Source organism: Staurois parvus, unplaced genomic scaffold (assembly GCF_062004578.1).
Source record: "Staurois parvus isolate SC_StPar_1 unplaced genomic scaffold, SC_StPar_1.0 ptg000023l, whole genome shotgun sequence".
In the NCBI taxonomy this organism is placed as follows: Eukaryota; Metazoa; Chordata; class Amphibia; order Anura; family Ranidae; genus Staurois; species Staurois parvus.
In genome coordinates this window covers 5,502,803-5,523,996 of record NW_028317819.1, presented here as the reverse complement: position 1 = coordinate 5,523,996, position 21,194 = coordinate 5,502,803, and the positions used below count along the sequence as shown (strand labels likewise).

The window sequence follows — 21,194 nt, the reverse complement described above, 5'->3', positions numbered from 1 at the left end:
AGACAGCTGACAGGTAAGTGAGAGAGCGAGCCCAGGCTGGAGCAGGGGTCAGCAAGGTAAGTATCATTGGTGTCAGTGGGAGGAATAGTGCCCCATCATTTGTGTCACTAATACCAACGATGGGGCACTATTCCTCCCCCCACTGACACCAACGATGGGGCACTACTCCTCCCCCCACTGACACCAACGATGGGGCACTATTCCTCCCCCCACTGACACCAACGATGGGGCACTATTCCTCCCCCCACTGACACCAACGATGGGGCACTATTCCTCCCCCCACTGACACCAACGATGGGGCACTATTCCTCCCCCCACTGACACCAACGATGGGGCACTATTCCTCCCCCCACTGACACCAACGATGTGGCACTATTCCTCCCCCCACTGACACCAACGATGTGGCACTATTCCTCCCCCCCACTGACACCAGTGATGGGGCACTACTCCCCCCACTGACACCAGTGATGGGGCACTACTCCCCCCACTGACACCAATGATGGGGCACTACTCCCCCCACTGACACCAACGATGGGGCACTATTCCTCCCCCCACTGACACCAACGATGGGGCACTATTCCTCCCCCCACTGACACCAACGATGGGGCACTATTCCTCCCCCCACTGACACCAACGATGGGGCAGTATTCCTCCCCCCACTGACACCAACGATGGGGCAGTATTCCTCCCCCCACTGACACCAACGATGGGGCAGTATTCCTCCCCCCACTGACACCAACGATGGGGCAGTATTCCTCCCCCCACTGACACCAACGATGGGGCACTCTTCTTCCCCCCACTGACACCAACGATGGGGCACTATTTCCCCCCCCCCCCTGACCCCAATGATGGGGCACTATTCTCCCCTCCACCACACTGACATCAATGATGGGGCACTATTCCTCCCACTGACACCAATGATGGGGCACTATTCCTCCCCCCACTGACACCAACGATGGGACACTATTTTCCCCCCCCCCTGACCCCAATGATGGGGCACTATTCTCCCCTCCACCACACTGACACCAATGATGGGGCACTATTCCTCCCACTGACACCAATGATGGGGCACTATTCCTCCCACTGACACCAATGATGTGGCACTATTCCTCCCACTGACACCAGTGATGGGGCACTACTCCCCCCACTGACACCAGTGATGGGGCACTACTCCCCCCACTGACACCAGTGATGGGGCACTACTCCCCCCACTGACACCAGTGATGGGGCACTACTCCCCCCACTGACACCAGTGATGGGGCACTACTCCCCCCACTGACACCAATGATGGGGCACTACTCCCCCCACTGACACCAATGATGGGGCACTACTCCCCCCACTGACACCAATGATGGGGCACTACTCCCCCCACTGACACCAATGATGGGGCACTATTCCTCCCACTGACACCAATGATGTGGCACTATTCCTCCCACTGACACCAGTGATGGAGCACTACTCCTCCCACTGACACCAGTGATGGGGCACTACTCCCCCCACTGACACCAACGATGGGGCACTACTCCTCCCACTGACACCAACGATGGGGCACTACTCCTCCCACTGACACCAACGATGGGGCACTACTCCTCCCACTGACACCAACGATGGGGCACTACTCCTCCCACTGACACCAACGATGGGGCACTACTCCTCCCACTGACACCAACGATGGGGCACTACTCCTCCCACTGACACCAACGATGGGGCACTACTCATCCCACTGACACCAACGATGGGGCACTACTCCTCCCACTGACACCAACGATGGGGCACTACTCCTCCCACTGACACCAACGATGGGGCACTACTCCTCCCACTGACACCAACGATGGGGCACTACTCCTCCCACTGACACCAACGATGGGGCACTACTCCTCCCACTGACACCAACGATGGGGCACTACTCCTCCCACTGACACCAACGATGGGGCACTACTCCTCCCACTGACACCAACGATGGGGCACTACTCCTCCCACTGACACCAACGATGGGGCACTACTCCTCCCACTGACACCAACGATGGGGCACTACTCCTCCCACTGACACCAACGATGGGGCACTACTCCTCCCACTGACACCAAAGATGGGGCACTATTCATCCCACTGACATCAGTGACGGGGCACTATTCCTCCCACTGATACCAACAATGGGGCACTATTCATCCCACTGACATCAGTGATGGGGCACTACTCCTTCCACTGACACCAATGACATGGCACTACTCCTCCCACTGCAAAATTACAGTTATGAAGTAGCAATGAAAATAATTTTATGGTTGGGGGTCACCACAACATGAGGAACTGTATTAAGGGGTCGCGGCATTAGAAAGGTTGAGAACCACTGCTTTACTGGTAATGACTGCCTGAAGTCTGGAACCCATGGACATTACCAAAGACTGGGTTTCCTCCTTTCTGATGCTTTGCCAGGCTCTAACACTAGCTCTCTTCAGTTGTTCTTTGTTTGTGGGTCTTTCTGCCTTTAGTTTTGCTTTCAGCAAGTGAAATGCATGCTCAATGGGGTTGAGATCAGGTGACTGACTCGGCCATTGCAGAATATTCCATTTATTTTCCTTCAAAAGCTCCTGGGTTGCTTTTGCAGTGTGTTTTGGATCATTGTCCATCTGTACTGTGAAGCACCGTCCAATCAGCTTTGCTGCATTTGGCTGAATCTGGGCTGACAGTATATCTCTAAACACTGCAGAATTCATCCAGCTGCTTCTGTCTTCTGTCACATCGTCAATAAACACCAATGACCCAGTGCCACTGGAAGCCATACATGTCATCACACCGCCTCAATCATGCTTTACAGATGATGTTGTGTGCTTTGGATCATGAGCTGTTCCAAGCCTTCTCCACACTTTTTTCTTCCCATCATTCTGGTACAGATTAATCTTCGTTTCATCCGTCCAAAGAATGCTTTTCCAGAACTGGTCTGGCTTTTTTAGATGTTTTTTGGCAAAGTCTAATCTGGCTTTTCTATTCTTCAGGCTTATGAATGGTTTGCACCTTGTGGTGAACCCTTTCTATTTGCTCTTGTGAAGTCTTCTCTTGATTGTAGACTTTGACAATAATACTCCCACCTCCTGGAGAGTGTCCTTCACTTGTCTGGATCTTGTGAATGGGTTTTTCTTTACCATAGAGAGGATCCTGCGATCATCCACCACTGTTGTCTTCTGTGGACGTCCATGCCTTTTTATGTTTCTGAGCTCACAAGTGCGTTCTTCTTTCCTCAGAATGTACCAAACTGTTGATTTGGCCACTCTTAATGTAGCTGTGATCTCTCTGATGGATTTGTTTAGATTTTTAAGCCTTTCACTTGCATGGACAGCTCCTTTGAACGCATGATGTAGGTTCACAGCAATAGCTTCCAAATGCAAATACTAAACTTAGAATCAACTCCAGACCTTTTACCTGTTTAACTGATGAAGAAATAACGAAGGAGTAGCCCACACGTGGCCATGAAACAGCTTTTGATTCAATTGTCCAATTACTTTTGGTCCCTTGAAAAAGGGGGGATGGCTAATCTTAAGAGCTGTAATTCCTAAATCCTTCCTCCAATTTGGATGTACATACCCTCAACTTAGATCTGAGCATTTGCACTATGAGCCCATATCCATTATAGAACTATAGCTTGAATATGTTTTGGTAAATACCTGAAAAAATCTAAAATTGTGCCTGTGTCCAAATATATATGGACCTAACTGTATATACGGCCTCTGGCATGGAAGTTGCTCATTACTCATTTATATGCATGGAAAATTTAGGGGAAACACATCATATTTGCTAGAGCAGAATTGGCTGAATGAAGAGAACACAGCTTTACGATATTTATTACGCATTTAATTAGATCCCATAGTTTACACACACACTTCTGTGGCCAACCAAAACAGCTTTTAGGAAGAAGGGAATACACTTACAGCGCTATCAAACCAAGGTATAAAAAGCACATAATACGACTGTTGCTAGGGAAAACAGCAAGTAAAACTGTTCTTACTGGCAAAACCCTTTTAACCAATCTAATATAAAAACAGTTTTATATCTTTTTTAAGAACACATTTGCAATAACAGATATAAATAATAATTTCACTGTTAATTAAGTACACAGTGCATTAGTAAAAAATAATAACCAGAAGAAAGTTCCAGAAATGTAATACAGGTCTGTGAATTCATATGATTAAGCTATTTAATGACATTACACACAACTACTGCAGCTATTCCATGCTAATTGTGCCCTGTGTCTGACTGCCACTGCGAAAGATCTTGTTATAAATGGCAGAGCCGAGCCCTCCAGGGTTATTCTGGGTACTCTTGCATTTACTCAGCTAATTGCAGCAAGCAAATGATTTGCTTTATCCGATTTGGAACCATTTGACAATTGTCCCTTCAGATGAGTGTGACAGCACATTATAAACAATGTAATAACAAATCATTGTCATCAAGCTTCGATGTTCATCAATTAGTAATCCAATTAAAAGTGAAGCATGATGCAACTGCCGCTGATGCTAGTCTCTTTCCTGTCGCTAATCCTTGCCATCTTTTCAAATTGTTCATTTTTGGCATCACAGATGATAAACACTTGTCACACCATGACTAAGGCGATGGGCTCATGCATGTTCTACGATGTGCAGTGAGTGTCTAGGATCATAACAAGCCTCTTGTGTGTAAAGGCATGCTTGCCCAAACACACTAACTCATGCGGGCACACTGCGCAGACACATGGGCACACACCTAAATTCAGCCTTGGTGCTAGTAGGCCTATTTAAAGAGGAACTTTCTAAATAGCTGCTGACTTTTAAAAATCAGGTACTTGCAAGTGCCTGGGGTCCAGCATCTTTCTGCAGCCAGTTCATAGCACTGTGGGTCCCAGACCCACCCTCCTTGGATATGGGTGCTGACTGTGGCTTACTGAGAATCACAGCCGGCGCCCCATTACACATGTGCAAGCTAATGTTGTACTCTCTGAATGACCCTCCTGCCTCCTGGGATATTTGATGTGTCCTGAGAGGCTGGGAGAGAGAAAGAAGGGGGCAGGGAAATGACAGTTATTCTTGCCTAAGAGAGGATTACAAAAGTGGGAGCTGGTACAGATACCAATTGGGTCTAACTTCCTACCCCCCAAAAAAACTGTAACTCAGTTACAGGCTTTCAGAGGAGGGAGGAACCCAGCGGTCCTTCACTTTTTGAGTGAAGTTCCACTTTAAGAAGCAGAGTTGAGCTAGAAATTTGCTGGATGGTCTTCAGCTGTAATCCTTTGACCTGAACCTGAGCCTGTTCCTGAGTTCTCCTTATTCACTGCTGGCCTGGCTTGCCCTTGAACCTGTCTCTACTCTGTGCTCCGTTACTGACCCAGCTTGACTTTGGGCCTGTCTTCATACTGCCTATTCCTTGTCAACCCAACTGGTCCTTGAAACTAGCTTCGTTTGCCTGCTCGTTGCTCACCCTGCCTGTCGTGGACCCATTTTAGCCCTTCTTCTCCACTTTTGACCTGGCTAGTTCCTGACCATAGTTTGTTTTTGATGATTTCCAGATTGACTGCAGCCTGCCTCCTGACCATGACCCTGCCTGCTCCCCTTCTTGCTGTCTGCATCCATGGTTGCTAACCTCAGCTTGTCTCAGACTTTGCTTCCAGCCTTCAGAGCATTCCTATGGTCCTGCCAGCTGCTATTCCAGTATCTCTGGTGACACTTCCTGTGGTCCTGTTCCTCAATGAAATCCTCACCCTACTCTTCAGTGAAACCCTTATAAGTCTTATGAGCATCTCACAGTCAGAAGTGGGCATCTGCAGACTTGACTTTTGCCAACCTTTTTTGCCATGTTGTGCCCTGTAAAGTGTAAGGCCTGGTTCATACCTATTTGTTGTTTGGTGCTTTTTGCAGAAATGCATTACAGTCCATTTAACATCATTTTTTATCGGACACATTCACATCTATGCTTTTTTCAGCTGCTGTGTTTTTTGAAAGGGTCAGGGATTTTTAAATGCAAAACGGTGCTTTTTGGTTCAATAGACTTCAATGCAGATGCTGCAGAAAAGCATGTAGTGCGTTTTTGAGGAGTTTTTCACGTTCTTGCATTTTTTAATCTGCACAACAAACTGGCAAAAAAAAAAAACGCATTTAAAAACGCAAAAAAGCAGTGCATAAAGGGATCAACAACAAACTGCATAGGTGTGAACCAGGCCTAAGTGTAGCAATCTTGTCATTTCAGCCTCTATCCTGGTATGTTAATAAACTCCACTATTAACTTTGAAAAAAAAAAAAGCTTGCATTGCCAGAATACATTTAACAACTGTGTTTAATGGTGAGAAATAGCTCCCTATTCTTCATTTCAAGCATAATGGCACTTTTTAATATGACCTGTACTACGGTTGCAGCGGAATCAGAAGTGTATAAGTCAATGAAGAGTGCCTGCACATTGCAGGTTAGGCTGTCAGGATAAATTTGAGCGCTTTCACATGGATGTGGTGCAGTTTGCAGAAATTGTGGTATGCTTTCAGAAAATACAGAAAAAACAATATGCAATAGAAATCTATGGCAAAGCATAGGTAACCTGCATGAAACCTGCAGGTACACTGCATTGCATTTGCGGTGTGGGAAAATTGCACTGCACCAGCGTGAAAGCACCCTAAAGATTTTAGTACTGTTATTCCAAAAACATATTATACATGAAAAGAATGAAATAAGGTACTTAGGTCCTAGTGAACCAAGTCAAACAAACAAAAATACATATGTGAACATAAATATACACTCACCGGCCAATTTATTAGGTACGCCTGTTCAATTGCTTGGTAACACAAATTGCTAAACAGCCAATCACATGGCAGCAACTCAATGCATTTAGGCATCTAGACGTGGTGAAGACAACTTGCTGAAGTTCAAACTGAGCATTAGAATGGGGTAGAAAGGGGATTTAAGTTACTTTGAACGTGACATGGTTGTTGGTGTCAGATGGGCTGGTCTGAGTATTTCAAAAACTGCTGATATACTAGGATTTTCACACAGAACCATCTCTAGGGTTTACAGAGAATGGTCAGAAAAAGAGAAAATATTCAGTGAGTGCCACTTGTGTGGACAAAAATGCCTTGTTGATGTCAGAGGAGAATGGGGAGACCAGTTCGAGATGATAGAAAGGCAACAGTAACTCATGTCAATATGGACCAAAATCTCTGAGGAATGTTTCCAACACCTTGTTGAATCTATGCCACGAAGAATTAAGGCAGGTCTGAAGGCAAAAGGGGGTCCAATCCGGTACTAGCAAGGTGTACCTAATAAAGTGGCCTGCGAGTATAAATATATAAAATAATATTGCAATTATTAACAATCCTTAAGTGCAGTATTATCAATATCAATTTGCGGTAATGCCCAGAAAAGAAATAATGATATTGAACAGCAATAATTCAAGGTGATACAAAATTTGTCATTATTGCAGCATCAGGAAAAAACTATTCGTCAGCTTGATGTTTTTTGCTATGATCCTACATAAACTTTGTCCATAAGCAGGAAGAGCCCTTCATAATATTAAATATTTTTGACACTGGGCATTTTGCTGCCAATATTCCTCTGGGCAGTTTACCAATCACTGCAGTGTCTTTATCCGCAACAGAGCAATTACCGTACCAAACAGTAATACATGAAGTAAGGACACTCTCCCCCACACATCTATAAAATACGATGAAAACTGAAGTACCAAATCAGGCACACTTTATTCTCCTCCAAAAGTAAAGGCACTGATAGGCTTCTTTGCTATGCGGACTGTATTGGTCCTCCAGGTGAGGTTATCAGATATGTGCATTCCCAAATATTTAAAACAAGAGACCATCTCAACAGCTTTCCACTGATGTAGAGAGGAAAGAAAGTAGTGCTGGTCTTCCTAAAGTCCACAGTCATCTCTTGTTTTTTATGTTGTTGAGATTGTAAACTTTGCACCAATCTTCCAGATTCTCCACTGTGTGTAGTACATGGACTCATTACATGTTGGATCATCTACAAACTTTACAACATGATTGCTAAGATAAATAGCTGTAGATCAGCAGAGCCTATAGTAAGGGGCTCAGGACGCACCCCTGGAGGGAACCAGTGCTGCTGCCGATGTAACAGGACAAAATATTGTCAGTTCTAGACAGGGACCTACAGTTGCAAGACAAATTATGTGAACCCCTTGGGATTATGTGGAGTTTTGCATGAATTGGGCATAAAATGTGCTCTGAACGTCATCTAAGTCACAACCATAGAAGAACACAGTCTGCTGAACATAATACTACACAAACATTAGATGTTGCCATGGTTTAATTGCACATAACATGTAAACATTCACAGTGCAAGGAGGAAAAAGTATGTGAACCTTTGGACTTAATAACTGGTTGACCCTCCTTTGGCAGCAATAACCTCAACCAAACGTTTCCTGTAGTTGCAGATCAGACCTGCACAACGATCTGGAGTAATTTTGGACCACTCCTCTTCACAAAACTGTTTCAGTGTAGCAATATTCTTCGGATGTCTGGTGTGAATCGCTCTCTTAAGGTCATGCCACAGCATTTCAATCGGGTTGAGGTCAGGACTCTGACTGGGCCACTCCAGAAGGCGTATTCTGTGCTGTTGCAGCCATTGTTTTGTTGAATTACTTGTATGCTTTGGGTCATTGTCCTGTTGCATCACCAATCCTCTGCGGAGCTTCAGTTGGCGGACAGATGGTCGTAGGTTTTCCTGCGAAATGTCTTGATAAACTCTGGAATTCATTTTCCCATCAATGACAACAATCTGTCCAGGCCCTGAGGCAGCAAAGCAGCCCCAAACCATGATTCTCCCTCCGCCATGTTTTACAGTGGGGATGAGGTTTTGATGTTGGTGTGCTGTGCCTTTTTTTCTCCACACATAGTGTTGTGTGTTCTTCCCAAACAACTCAATCTTGGTTTCATCTGTCCACGGTATATTTTGCCAGTAGTGCTGTGGAACATCCAGGTGCTCTTTTGCAAATTTCAAACATGCTGCAATATTCTTTTTGGACAGCAATGGCTTCCTCCGTGGTGTCCTCCCATGTACTCCATTCTTGTTTAATGTTTTCCTTATTGTAGATGTGTCAACAAAAATGTTAGCATGTGCCAGAGATTTCTGTAGGTCTTTAGCTGACACTCTGGGATTCTTCTTTACCTCATGCAGCATTCTGCGCTGTGCTCTTGCAGTCATTTTTACAGGACGACCACGCCTAGGGAGAGTAGCAACAGTGCTAAACTTTCTCCATTTGTAGACAGTCTGTCTTACTGTGGACACATGAACATCAAGGCTTTTGGAGATACTTTTGTAACCCTTTCCAGCTTCATGCAAGTCAACAATTCTTGATCGTAGGTCTTCTGAGAGCTCTTTTCTGCGAGGCATGGTTCACATCAGACAGTGCTTCTTGAAACCAGTAAACCCAAAACTGGTGTGTGTTTTTTAAGGGCAGGACAGCTGTCAGCAACACATCCAATATCATCACACTGATTGGAGTCAAGGTTGGCTCACTCCTGGCTCCAATTAGCTCTGGGAGAAGTCATTAAGCTAGGGCCTCACATACTTTTTCCTCCCTGCACTGTGAATGTTTACATGTTATGTGCAATTAAACCATGGCAACATCTAATGTTTTTGTAGTATTATGTTCAGCAGACTGTGTTCTTCTATTGTTGTGACTTAGATGACGTTCAGAGCACATTTTATGCCCAATTCATGCAAAACTCCACGTAATCCCAAGGGGTTCACATACTTTTTCTTGCAACTGTATATGTTTAAAAATCCAATATCAAGTTGCACAAACTTGAATTCCAAATGGTGTCAGTATATCTATTAGAGTTTATAGCTAATAGTCTCGAAGACAGAACTAAAATCCAAAAAAGGAATTTTGACTTTCCTTTAAATTCCATATTTTGTAGTACAGTACAGACACAGGCTGAATACTCACAGACCCTGGACTATAGGCTGGTACCTTCAGGTGATTGTAGGCTGGCAAGCTTTTGAGGAAATGTCCCCTGAACATTCCCTGTGAGCCCTTGGTTTTGTAGGAAGCAATGCAGAGTAATCAAGAATAGAAGGGAGTGTGTCCCGTACTGTACTTCAACAAATGAGATTTGTAGGTAACTTAAAATTCTTTTTATCATAAACAGGCTGAATATTCACAATCACGAGACATCCCTAATCAATAAATGGAAGGGTGCGTAACAACTAAGCAAATAGAATTGTGCCAACAGGTTCAACAGACCCGACTTCAAACTGCTGCAAGAACCTTGTGGTCAAAAGAGTGTACTCTCTGGCGATGAGTTGTCCTATCCATCTAGCAAAGGTAGATTGGACGCAGGAGGTCCTTTGTGAGGTCCTGAGGGTAGGATTCTCTGTTTCTATTGTTGTATTCTAAGAAAGTGAAGAGCGATTGAAGAGTCCTATAAACTACAAAATAATAAACTAATTAAGCTATAAGTGATTTCTCCATGAGGATGAAGAGGTCCAAAAATGGACGGGGGGGGGCTGTGCCCTCGGAGTGCGCCCTCAAAAGCTTGCCAGTGTCCAATTACCTGAAGTTACCAGCTTATAACTCAGGGTCTATGAATAGCCATCCAGTGTATTGTGCTGTATGATTAAGATAAGCAATCCAATATAACAATCCTCCACGTCCTCCATCATGAGGATTCTCCAAGTGAGTAACCAGGTGAATTATTGTAGAGATACACCTGCAGTGGATTATAAGTCGATGGTCTTCTTTAAATGTGCTATGACCAGCCTTTCAAAGTATTTCATAATGGTGTTAGGAGTTAATGCTGTTGTGCGATAGTCTTTGAGACATAACACTGTTTTACTCTCTGGAACAGGAACAACTGCAGTATTCTTAAGACACATAGGGGAAGTTGCCTGAAGTTATAAAAGATGTTTGTCAACACCTGTGAAAGCTGGCATACACAGTCTGTAAGGCCCAGTCTGCTAAAAGCTTTTATAAGCTTTTCTGAGTGTTTTCAGGAGTCCCAGGAAAGGTGGTGGTAAATGAGAAGGCCTGAAGATTCAAGCGTTCTTTAACAGAGGTGGTGGTGGTAAATGAGAAGGCCTGAAGGTGTAAGTGTTCTTTAACAGAGGTGGTGGTGGTAAATGAGAAGGCCTGAAGGTGTAAGTGTTCTTTAACAGAGGTGGTGGTGGTAAATGAGAAGGCCTGAAGGTGTAAGTGTTCTTTAACAGAGGTGGTGGTGGTAAATGAGAAGGCCTGAAGGTGTAAGTGTTCTTTAACAGAGGTGGTGGTGGTAAATGAGAAGGCCTGAAGGTGTAAGTGTTCTTTAACAGAGGTGGTGGTGGTAAATGAGAAGGCCTGAAGGTGTAAGTGTTCTTTAACAGAGGTGGTGGTGGTAAATGAGAAGGCCTGAAGGTGTAAGTGTTCTTTGACAGGGGTCCATATAAGGACATAAGCATGGATTTACCTTAAATGACTCACACCAAAGGAATGTTATTGTTACAGAACAAGATGTGGCCACTTTCTTTTCTACGATTGGCTATTTCCTTACATTTAGGTCCTATATTACCACAGCCATAACTTGTAAGCCTCAGTCTTGAGCACCTTTGGTTAAGTATTGTTATATTTTCTAATATTTGTTATCTGTATCTGTCATTACTTAATTAAATGTTATACTTATAAGTATTTGTGTGATCTCTTTTTGCACATATTGAAAAACATAACAAAACAGTTGAAGAAAGGTTTGTAGGTATGTGTTTTCTACCTAACTGTCAGCCAGTGAAGGAACTGACAGAGAGAACTAGCATTTTAAGACTAAGTGAAGTTGATACGTCATACAGCATAATTCCAGATTACTTGTGGTGGAGCCAGTCTATTTACTGGCAGGTGTTACCAAATGACATACAGATGGCATCAGAGGCACAGGCTTTTATTATACACTTGACATCGATGTTGGTGAAACTGTATATGCTCCTTATTTATTTATTTCAGGTACTTATATAACGCCGTCAATTTACGCAGTGCTTTACATATATATGGTACATTCACATCAGTCCCTAACCCTCAAGGGTTCATTCATACATACACATAATAGGACCAATTTAGACAGGATCCAATTCACCTACCAGCATGTCTTTGAAATGTGGGAGGAAACCGGAGTACCCGGAGGAAACCCACGCTCCTTATTACTGCAACTATTAAATGCAGCAAAAGCTTGCATTCTGTTGTACTGGAAGCAGGCGACAGCGCCACCCATCAGCCTGTGGTTTGCAAAGGTGAATGAAACCCACCAAATGGAAATGCTTTTAGCATCAGTCAATCATCGAGACAAACGCTGCAATAAAACGTGGTTCTAATGGACTGCGTTCAATTGTTCTGAATACTGAGACATCAATGGTTCACAGACGGAGTTGGGATTCTGAATATATATAGTGTTTAAGGGATAACTCACTCCTCCTGATAATCCTCTATACATTATGCAGTGTTTGGGATGTACAGTGGTAATATTATTTTACATAAAAATTCTAAACAGTAAACACAAGAAATGTGCAGGCTATAAAGTTCAGCACATTTGCTGACATATCAGCCTTTCCAGGACCAAAGAAAGATTTTTTTTTAATTACATTGGCTTTTTACCATTTATAAGACATTTGAAGGCATCTGTGGCCAACAGCAACAGAGTACTAAGTACTAAACAGACATATGGCATGTGTCAAGGAAACCTATGGTAAGGTACATTTAACCCTTTGAGGACCAAGGGACGTATTTGTCCCATGTTTTTAATTGCGTGTATCATCTGATTAAGAACTTGAAACTCTTTTTTTTTGGGGTTTGAGTCAAAATATTAGTTCTTATCAACAAATGGATCTAGCTTTTTGCCAATTATTTCATGAAATGGCTTAGTTACAGCAACTGAAGTGTACAAACTTTAAAAACAAAAAAATTGTTTTTTTTGGTGTTCCAAAATCTTACGGTCCTCAAAGGGGTTAAACTGCTAAAATCTCCTTCTGAGAATGCTAATTGCTTGGCTGCTCTGCTGGTCCTTTGTACTTTCTAGGCCACTGACTCAGAAGAGATCAGGTTTCACTCTAACTATATTAACTGCATGCCTGTTCCAGGTCAATGACCTAAAAGAGGCATAATATTATATTATAAATGTATTATTTTTAAATAAATTTATTTTTGGTACAGTATTACATGACTGCACAATTGCCAGTTAAAGTAGTGCAGCGCCTAACAGCAGAAAATAGCCTGGTCATAGAGGGGATAAAATCTTCTGGAGCTTAACTGGTTAAAGTGGACCTATATTAAAAAGTTAAGATCTGGTATCTAATAGGGAACATGTTTATTGTGGTTAAGTAATGCCTAAAATTTCTATATTTTGCCATGCGTTTCTCCTGTGAAGTAGCAGTGCGCTTTTGTGGAGTAAGATTTGGTGTTTTCACTACTGTGTTGCTCACTGTCCTACTGACGGTCTGCTGGAGGGGAAACTGTACGCGAGTACCTGAATTGCAAACATCTCCCTGCTTCATGCATTCTATAGATCTATGCCTCCTCCACCTCTCCCACTGCTTCCTGGTCATTATCCCACCAATTATCAGGAGAAAGGAGGTGGAAGCAGGTATGACGCCAGAAAGCAAAGTCCTGCATCAAGTTGACATAGCATGGAAAAAGGCATTGTAGATCATGGGCAAAAGATCAGCTGCAAAGAGCCTGTACCTTTAAATAGCCCTTTGCCTGCTTGCCTTTTTCCTATTGCAGCTAATATCATGTAACAAGGAAATTCCCTTATGTAAGAATAATGCTGTCCAACAGTGTTTGCTAATTTGATGGTATATTTAATTGTAAAGAGGAAAAAAGGCAGCTTTGTGTGGCTGATGTCTCAAAACATATATGGCATGCAGTAGACAATATGAGAACAGAATGTGTTGTGAAAAGAAGTATAATTAATAAATCCAAATAATTATAACTTTATTACCACGGTTTTTAAATGTATTTTTTTCTGCAATCAGGGAACACTATAGTAAACAAAGGCAACAAAGGCAACTTATTTCAAATATGTTCATAAGTACAACTTTGACCCTTCTTCTAAACCAGTTGTTATCTTCATATGAAAGCAGATTACCGACTGACTGCTCCAATTTTCCACTTGAAACTAATTTTCATGAATCATGGAGGCAATGCTTGTCTTAAGATTTAGCTACACATATCAATACACAAGTGAGCCTTCAAAGAAGACGCTGGATCACATTAAAGGATTTGAATAATCTCCCCAAGGCCCCTTATTAATGCCTTTGTGCTTAGGAACAGGCAATCAGTTGTTTTGCTTTGATAAATGAGTGTATCTATGCTTTGCAAAAAAGAATCAGCTAGGCGTCCTCTTCTTTCCAGAGACTGCTAAAAATCCACACTGGCATTGATGCCTGAGATACAGTATATGTACATAACATCTACAAAACTATACTGGTATGTTATGCATCTACTACAATCAGGTCTGCTATCTTTTGAGCACCTTCATCGCCTACAGCTCCTACCTATGTTTGCTTTGGTAGTTTTAAAAAGCATAGAGAAAGGTTAGAACCTCATGTCTGGGTTTTATTTTTGCCAATGTTCCCATTTGGTGGTGTTCATAAAACTTTTTGTGCAGTCCTACATTAAGAAAAAAAATCAGAATCTGTCCAAGTGGGATACCATAAATGTTTTTAGCAGAATTAGAAAGGCTTATAAAACTGTCAATTTTTATTGCTGTGTGTGTCCCAGCAGGGAAGACCAACCACACTTCATGTGTGATGTACAAGGAGAAACCTCCCTAAGGCAGGCCACAGATTATGCAATTTTCTTTCTGTGGCAGGAAAGAAAATCGCTTGATTCCCTGAATCTCGTGAATCCCTCTTGCAGTGCTATTGTGTTCTGTCAAAGAGGAGCCTTCCCTGCTGGAAAAACACAATTAGTGTTTCAGGCTATAGCCAGCAGTACTAATCGTTCAGGAAAAACCCGACTGGCTGGTTGTACAGGAGTTGATCAATAGAACAACTTGTGTACAACAAGGGTGCCCATACATGGATCTAAATTCGGCCAGTTTCTGCTGAACCAGACGATTTTCAATCCATGTATGGCCAGCAATTAGCTGGGACAAGACTCCAACGCTAAAAACTAGAGGTTGCCACATTTTATCCAAAACTAAAAATAACTGGTTTGCCTAGAGTTAAGAGTTTTTATATTCATTTGGTAATGGTAACTTTATTACAGAGTGAAAACGAGTGGAGGGACAACTAAAATTATATCTAATATATATAAATATATATCAACCAGTAAAAGATGACAAAATTGCAAAAGTGTGTATGATTAGTTTAAAGTCATCAATTATATATTCCCTAAAAAGATCAATTTTTACATTTTAATTGTTCAAGTACCTGAATTTGACATGCATAACCATATCCCCTGAACAAAAAATTGGGAGAGGTAGGGGCAACAATGGGAGCCAATCATGCAGTACATGAACATGTGCTAATGAGTAACAAGCTGAGGGTACAGAGAAATTATCTCATCAGTCTGCTATTGTTCCTTTTTTGTCCGATGGAGGGAACCTAGCTCTGTTGCATACCTACAGTAGAGGAAAGTCACATCATCGGGGCTGTGTACATCCTAGGGTTGGTTGGACAGAAAAACAAATGTTTTCATAGGGAACAGCTCCAAAATATTTTAATTGTGTATTCAGCTTTTTGCCTGGAGGTCAGATTTAAAGGGATAAAGTGGGTGATATCAGATGTAAACATTTTCAACATCACCATAAAAGACAGTTTTTATCAATAACAGGCACATTTGGATAGACACAATCTGAAGGAAAGTCCCCTGTGTAGCTTAGAAGGAAAGGAAATATAGAAGTAAATTTCACACTCTTCATTTGGATGGAAAGGCACAAGGGTTTCCTGCTTGCGTATCTATATTTGAAATGGGCAGTTCTTGCCCAAAGTGATTTGACAACTCTTGTAAACCACATTATTATTTTCAAACATCTGGGCAGATAATTCAGATTGGTTAATTCTCAAAAGCAATAAGCTAATATTATCAATACAAATTCTGAAATATTTCCTCATATGTTAATAAGCATTGGAACACTTGTGACCATAAAAACAGTATGTAGTTCTCAACTTCCGTCCATCTGCAAATGGCTCATAAAAGTGGAGGAACTGAATCAGATGGCAAATCTGTCTCTAACCTCTCATAAAAACGAGAGATCTACTCCAAGACGTGGGGTCTGTGGAATATGTTTATCTATTTAGAAGGTGAGGCCTTCTTGTATGAGAGTAATAAGTATCAGCTCTAACCCCTAACCCCCCAACCGTGCCCCCCCTTTTTTTTTTCTTCTTTCTTCCTCCTCTTTCCTTCTCCTTCTTCCCCTCCTTTCTGGGCCCTTCTCTTAATATGTATTCTCTCTTGCTGTTTGATATTATTTTATAAAAAACTTAAATGGGGTAGTTCCATTTTTTTTATTCCCCCCCCCCCTCGTGGGAATCACAGTTCAAGTTTTTGGGGTACAGGGCTATGTCGATCTCAGATGAGCATTCTGTTATTTTCTGATGTTTTTCATTTTCTATTGTTCTACATTACCCTTTATCATCTCAAGCTGTACAAATTAATCTTGTCTTTGTACCCAGATGTTTACATACTCTGTTATGGATGCTACCTTATGTCAATAAACTTTAATTTGGGGGGAAAAAAACAGTATGTAAAACGCAGTTCAAAAGGATTATCACATAAATTATCACTCCATCAAATATGACCAGCTTCTGCCTGGAGATAGCCCTGTGGTTCTAAGTGGTATCTATTGAGGAATGCGGGGAATAAACTATGATAAAATACAATTTGAAGAGTTTAGTTATTAAATATCTATTTCTTTGGGAAAAAAACACGTATCTGTAAATCCCATATCTCAGATTTCAGTACAGGACACAACAATTAATTCTTAAACTATGCTTCTACATTCAGGTGATTGGACACTTGCAAAAGTTCTGCTGAGACCGACTGCCCCCAGTGTACCCATACGACCCCAACCACTCTGTGAGGCTCCAGTTTTCTTAGCAAGCAATAAGGTGATCACAGAGAAATAAAGGGCAGGACCTGTGTCCTGTATTGTACTAAAAGATATGGAATTTAAAGGTATGTCACAATTGCTATCTTAAGCTGCCCAAAGATGAATCCAAATTTGGCCAGTTCAGCAGGGACCAGGAAAGTTTCAATCCATGTATGGGTAATGTGGTTGTACAGAAGTCGATCTACCGATTGACTTCTGTACAACCGCCTTGTTGGAAAATTTCCTCTTTATCGGCACTACAGGCTATAGCCTGCAGTGCTGATCTGTGTATTCTGATCATGGAGAAGTCTCCCCACTGTCAGAATACAATGACACAGCACGAAGAATTCCCACATCCACCTTCAATGTGTGGATGGATGAATAAAAACCTAAACCATCTATGGCAAGCCTTAATCACATAGTACAGGGTCAATAGACTGGAATAAGCAGTTGAAAGCAGAAGCACCTTGAAGCCAAAGCATGGATCAGCAGAGGCTCAAACTGCTGCATGTCATAAAATAGTAATAGATGGTGGTCCTGCAATTAAGAAAAACAAATGCTAGATGCTGTGAAAAGCCCAAGAACACAGATATGCTTGGGAGAATGGGATCTGCTAGTGAAGTAGGGACTTTCCCTGGAAAAAAAGTATAAATAACCACCCAGCTGATTGTAAGAGGAGGTGAAGAATTAACTTCATGTAATATTAGTGGTAAAAAATCTTTAGCGGCTTTCGATAAGATGGTCCAGTCCCCTTTGTCTTCTGCAAATGTAAGTGCAACAAGCAAATCAGGTTGTAACCCATGGATGTACTTGGGGGGAGGAGAAGTGAAGAACATTTATGGCTGTTGACACCCACTGTTTCCAGAGAAGCCTCTGGAGTAGATTAGACATAGCAGCTAGGAAAAAGAACACTAGAAGTGTAAATTACCCCATAACCTTTGTCTTCAAAACCACTTGTGTGCTTAGAACTTCACCGTGTCTTGAACGTTTAACGGACTGAGTGTGGTGTAAACTACAAATCCAAACAATGATCCAACAAGACATGTATAACATGGAACCAGCATATAACAATACCGGGAAACCCTTTTACCTTGTCTATAACTCTTGTCCTGTCTAGGGTCCAAGCTTCATTCGGCATGGTGGGCATAACCCTGAAGAGGTCTTCAGGGTCTGGGTGCCATAAGAATGGACCACTGCTCTGGACCTACACAGCACCTTGTGACTAGCTCACTCCTTGCACCACTTACCAAGGAGAGAGTTGAATGCAGTATTCAGTGCCCCAAGCAAAGATTACAGGCCAGGCCCAGTTACAGTTCCCAAGACTGAGGAGTAACTGATCCAGAAACATTTAGCGAGCCATAAGGCAATAAGCGGTAAGATCTTGACAGAAGTGTCAAAGTGTCATCAGTCAAAGTAGGACAGGAGACTGGTGAAAAAGAAAAAAAAAATCTTCCACAAGAGGAAAAAGGTACAACACTAAAGGACACAAGACAAAAAAAAAAGGCCCCATGGGCAGAGTTATATGGGTATGCTTGGGGGTGGTCCCAGCAAAGCGCTTTTGCCAGTGTCCAATTACCTGAAAGTTGCACCATATAACCCATGATCTGCAATTCCTGTGTCCTGTACTATGCAATTAAGATAACCCCATCCACATGATATTTAGGTTTGTGAAGTGGATATCTCCATGAGAAAGCTATTATGAGGTCAAATAAATAATATCTCTAGAGGTAGAAACATCTGACCGGATCATGGTCATTCTCTTGTACAATTTCGGCATAAACAAGTGTGATCCCTCAGACGAAGCATCCATGTTTATGTGCCTGACATCAGATTCTCAGGGGAACAATAGCAATTATCCCAGAAACGTCACCTAAATCAAATTGCTTTGCTCCATGACCCAGAAGTCTCTGCACAGATTAAAGGCAGCCCTCAATCAAATGACCAAGTAAGAATTATTTTCAGTAGGCATCTTATAGAAAACCTGTCATAAGAGAAATATGGGGTTTGCTGTGGCTTTTTAGCTTGCATTATACCTGCAATTTCCTCGATGGTGTTTGCACGCATATCTAGCTGAACTGTTCCATTGATGATGCAGCTTCTCAGTTCAAACAGGCTGTGCAGAGAAAGGGTGGCTACATACGGTTTACTCCAGCGCTCACCTCCATCTTCTACATCTTCTTCAAACTTTAGCCACCTGAATGTAAGGAAACCAATATATTTTATTTGCCATGACAACATTCACAGGGTGATGAATGGATCTGAAAGAAATAGTGCTTTATGCAGTGTAAAATGGGATTTTGTGCATGATTCTGCTATATATAACATTAACAGTTTAGATGACTTATTAACAGTTAGTTGTGATCCAAAATGTTATCAATATTCATTCCTATGACTAAATTAAGTCACATCTCATGAAAAAAAAAAAGATTTGTAACATAGTATGAATATAACCAAAAACTGTTTACACATTGGTGGTTATTTACTAAAACTGGAGTGCAAAATCTGGTGCAGTTCTGCATAGAAACCAGCTTCCAGGTCTTACTGTCAAAGCTTAATTGAACAAGCTGAAGTTAGAAACTGACTGGCTACCATGCATAGCTACACTAGATTCTCTGTGGACCAATTTTAGTAAATTTCCCATATAAAGAGATCCAACCAATTAAACTGACTTTATGGCTCATTATCTTAGGTAAAAACTCCTACCTATAAAGACTTGTGGCTTTTTACCTAGCCTGTGATTGACCAATATACCATTACAGTACACATGCAGTAAAGGGTTATTTCCCCTGAAAATGATCACCTGCCAAGTGTAAAGATTATAAAATGTTAAATAGCTTGCATATATGAGAAAAGGTGCACCCAGTCATTCTGTGTTTAAAAACCCCCAAAAATCCCTGTCTGCACCACTGTCCCATCTTTGCTGCAAAGTGCAACTATATATTATCAACCTGAATACACACATATACAGTGTGGAAAATGCTGCAATCCCTGTGCGTTTCCCTCACTGCATTGCAATCAGTGTGCTTTGCGATCTGCTGCATTGTGAATTCAAAGTTAATGACATGCCAAACGCAGGTCTGAAACACAGAGCGTTTGCCTGCACTGGATCGCATGTCACAAAATAAGCATTCCAGTGCATTTTTTTGTGCTATGCGGTGCAACTTGAGTCCATTGAAAATGAATGGGTTCAACTCGCACCGCACATTGACATGTGAATTGCACAGGAATGCCGTGCGGTTCCTGTGTGATTTACATGTGTGCTATAGCGGCTAAGGGGTTAATTTACTAAAACTGGAAAGTGCTAAATTTGATGCAGCTCTGCGTAGAAACGACTCTAGCTTCTAGGATTTTTGTCAAAGCTTAATTGAACAAGCTGAAGTTTGAAGCTGACTGGCTACCATGCTCAGCTGCACTATATTTTGCACTCTCCAGTTTTAGTAATACAACCCCATATTGAGATCATATACCAGCACCTGTATTTTTAGTGGGAATTTTCTATGCATTGTGTACTTGCATGTTGGTTGCAGCTCACAGTGGACACCACACAAAAGAAGAACCAATCATCGACTAGGGAAATCTGGGCATATTTTCTAACCACAAATTGGAAACATTTGTTCCATTTATGATTGCTATAGAGCAAACACAAAGACCACAGTCTATTTCATGTGGCCCTCACACCTCCCTACAGCTGTGGAACCCCCTCATCTCTGTTCCCACTTATCTCAGCAGTTGGCAGCAGTGAGGAGGACAGAACTCCTCCACCAGATCCTGCACTTCCCCGTGCAGCCGCAGAGAGGCTTTTCCCTGCCCACAACGTCTCAGCAGTCGGCAGAGAGGAGAACTTCTCCTATAGGGCCTGTATCTGTCTATGCAGCCACAGCACCCCCTCTCCTCTGCCACCCCTGGTCTCAGCATTCAGCAGACTCTGTCAACTGACTCCAGATCTGCACTGGTCCTCCTCCAGACCCTGCACTTTCTGCTTTCCAGATCCACCCCCAGCTTCTTCCTGGCAGCAGCACAGGGTTAGGGGGGTGCACTGTGATGTAAGGGAGGGAGGATGGCTCGTGGCATCTAATGTAAGGGGAGGGGGGGTGCTCTTGACATCTGCTTATATATATTTTATTATTAGAATAATACAATTCTATGCAAGTCTAAAAAAGG

General features: G+C 42.4%; 1 protein-coding gene across 1 annotated transcript in view; it reads right to left on the bottom strand.

Annotated features, from left to right (window-relative positions):
* The window catches only part of SLC4A8 (solute carrier family 4 member 8), a 321,698-nt gene that overhangs the window by 89,067 nt on the left and 211,437 nt on the right, over positions 1-21,194 (bottom strand). The window contains exon 5 of the mRNA XM_089692984.1: positions 19,067-19,227. Within this exon, the coding sequence (XP_089549110.1) occupies positions 19,067-19,227 (161 nt within the window). The remainder of the gene's footprint in view (positions 1-19,066; positions 19,228-21,194) is intronic.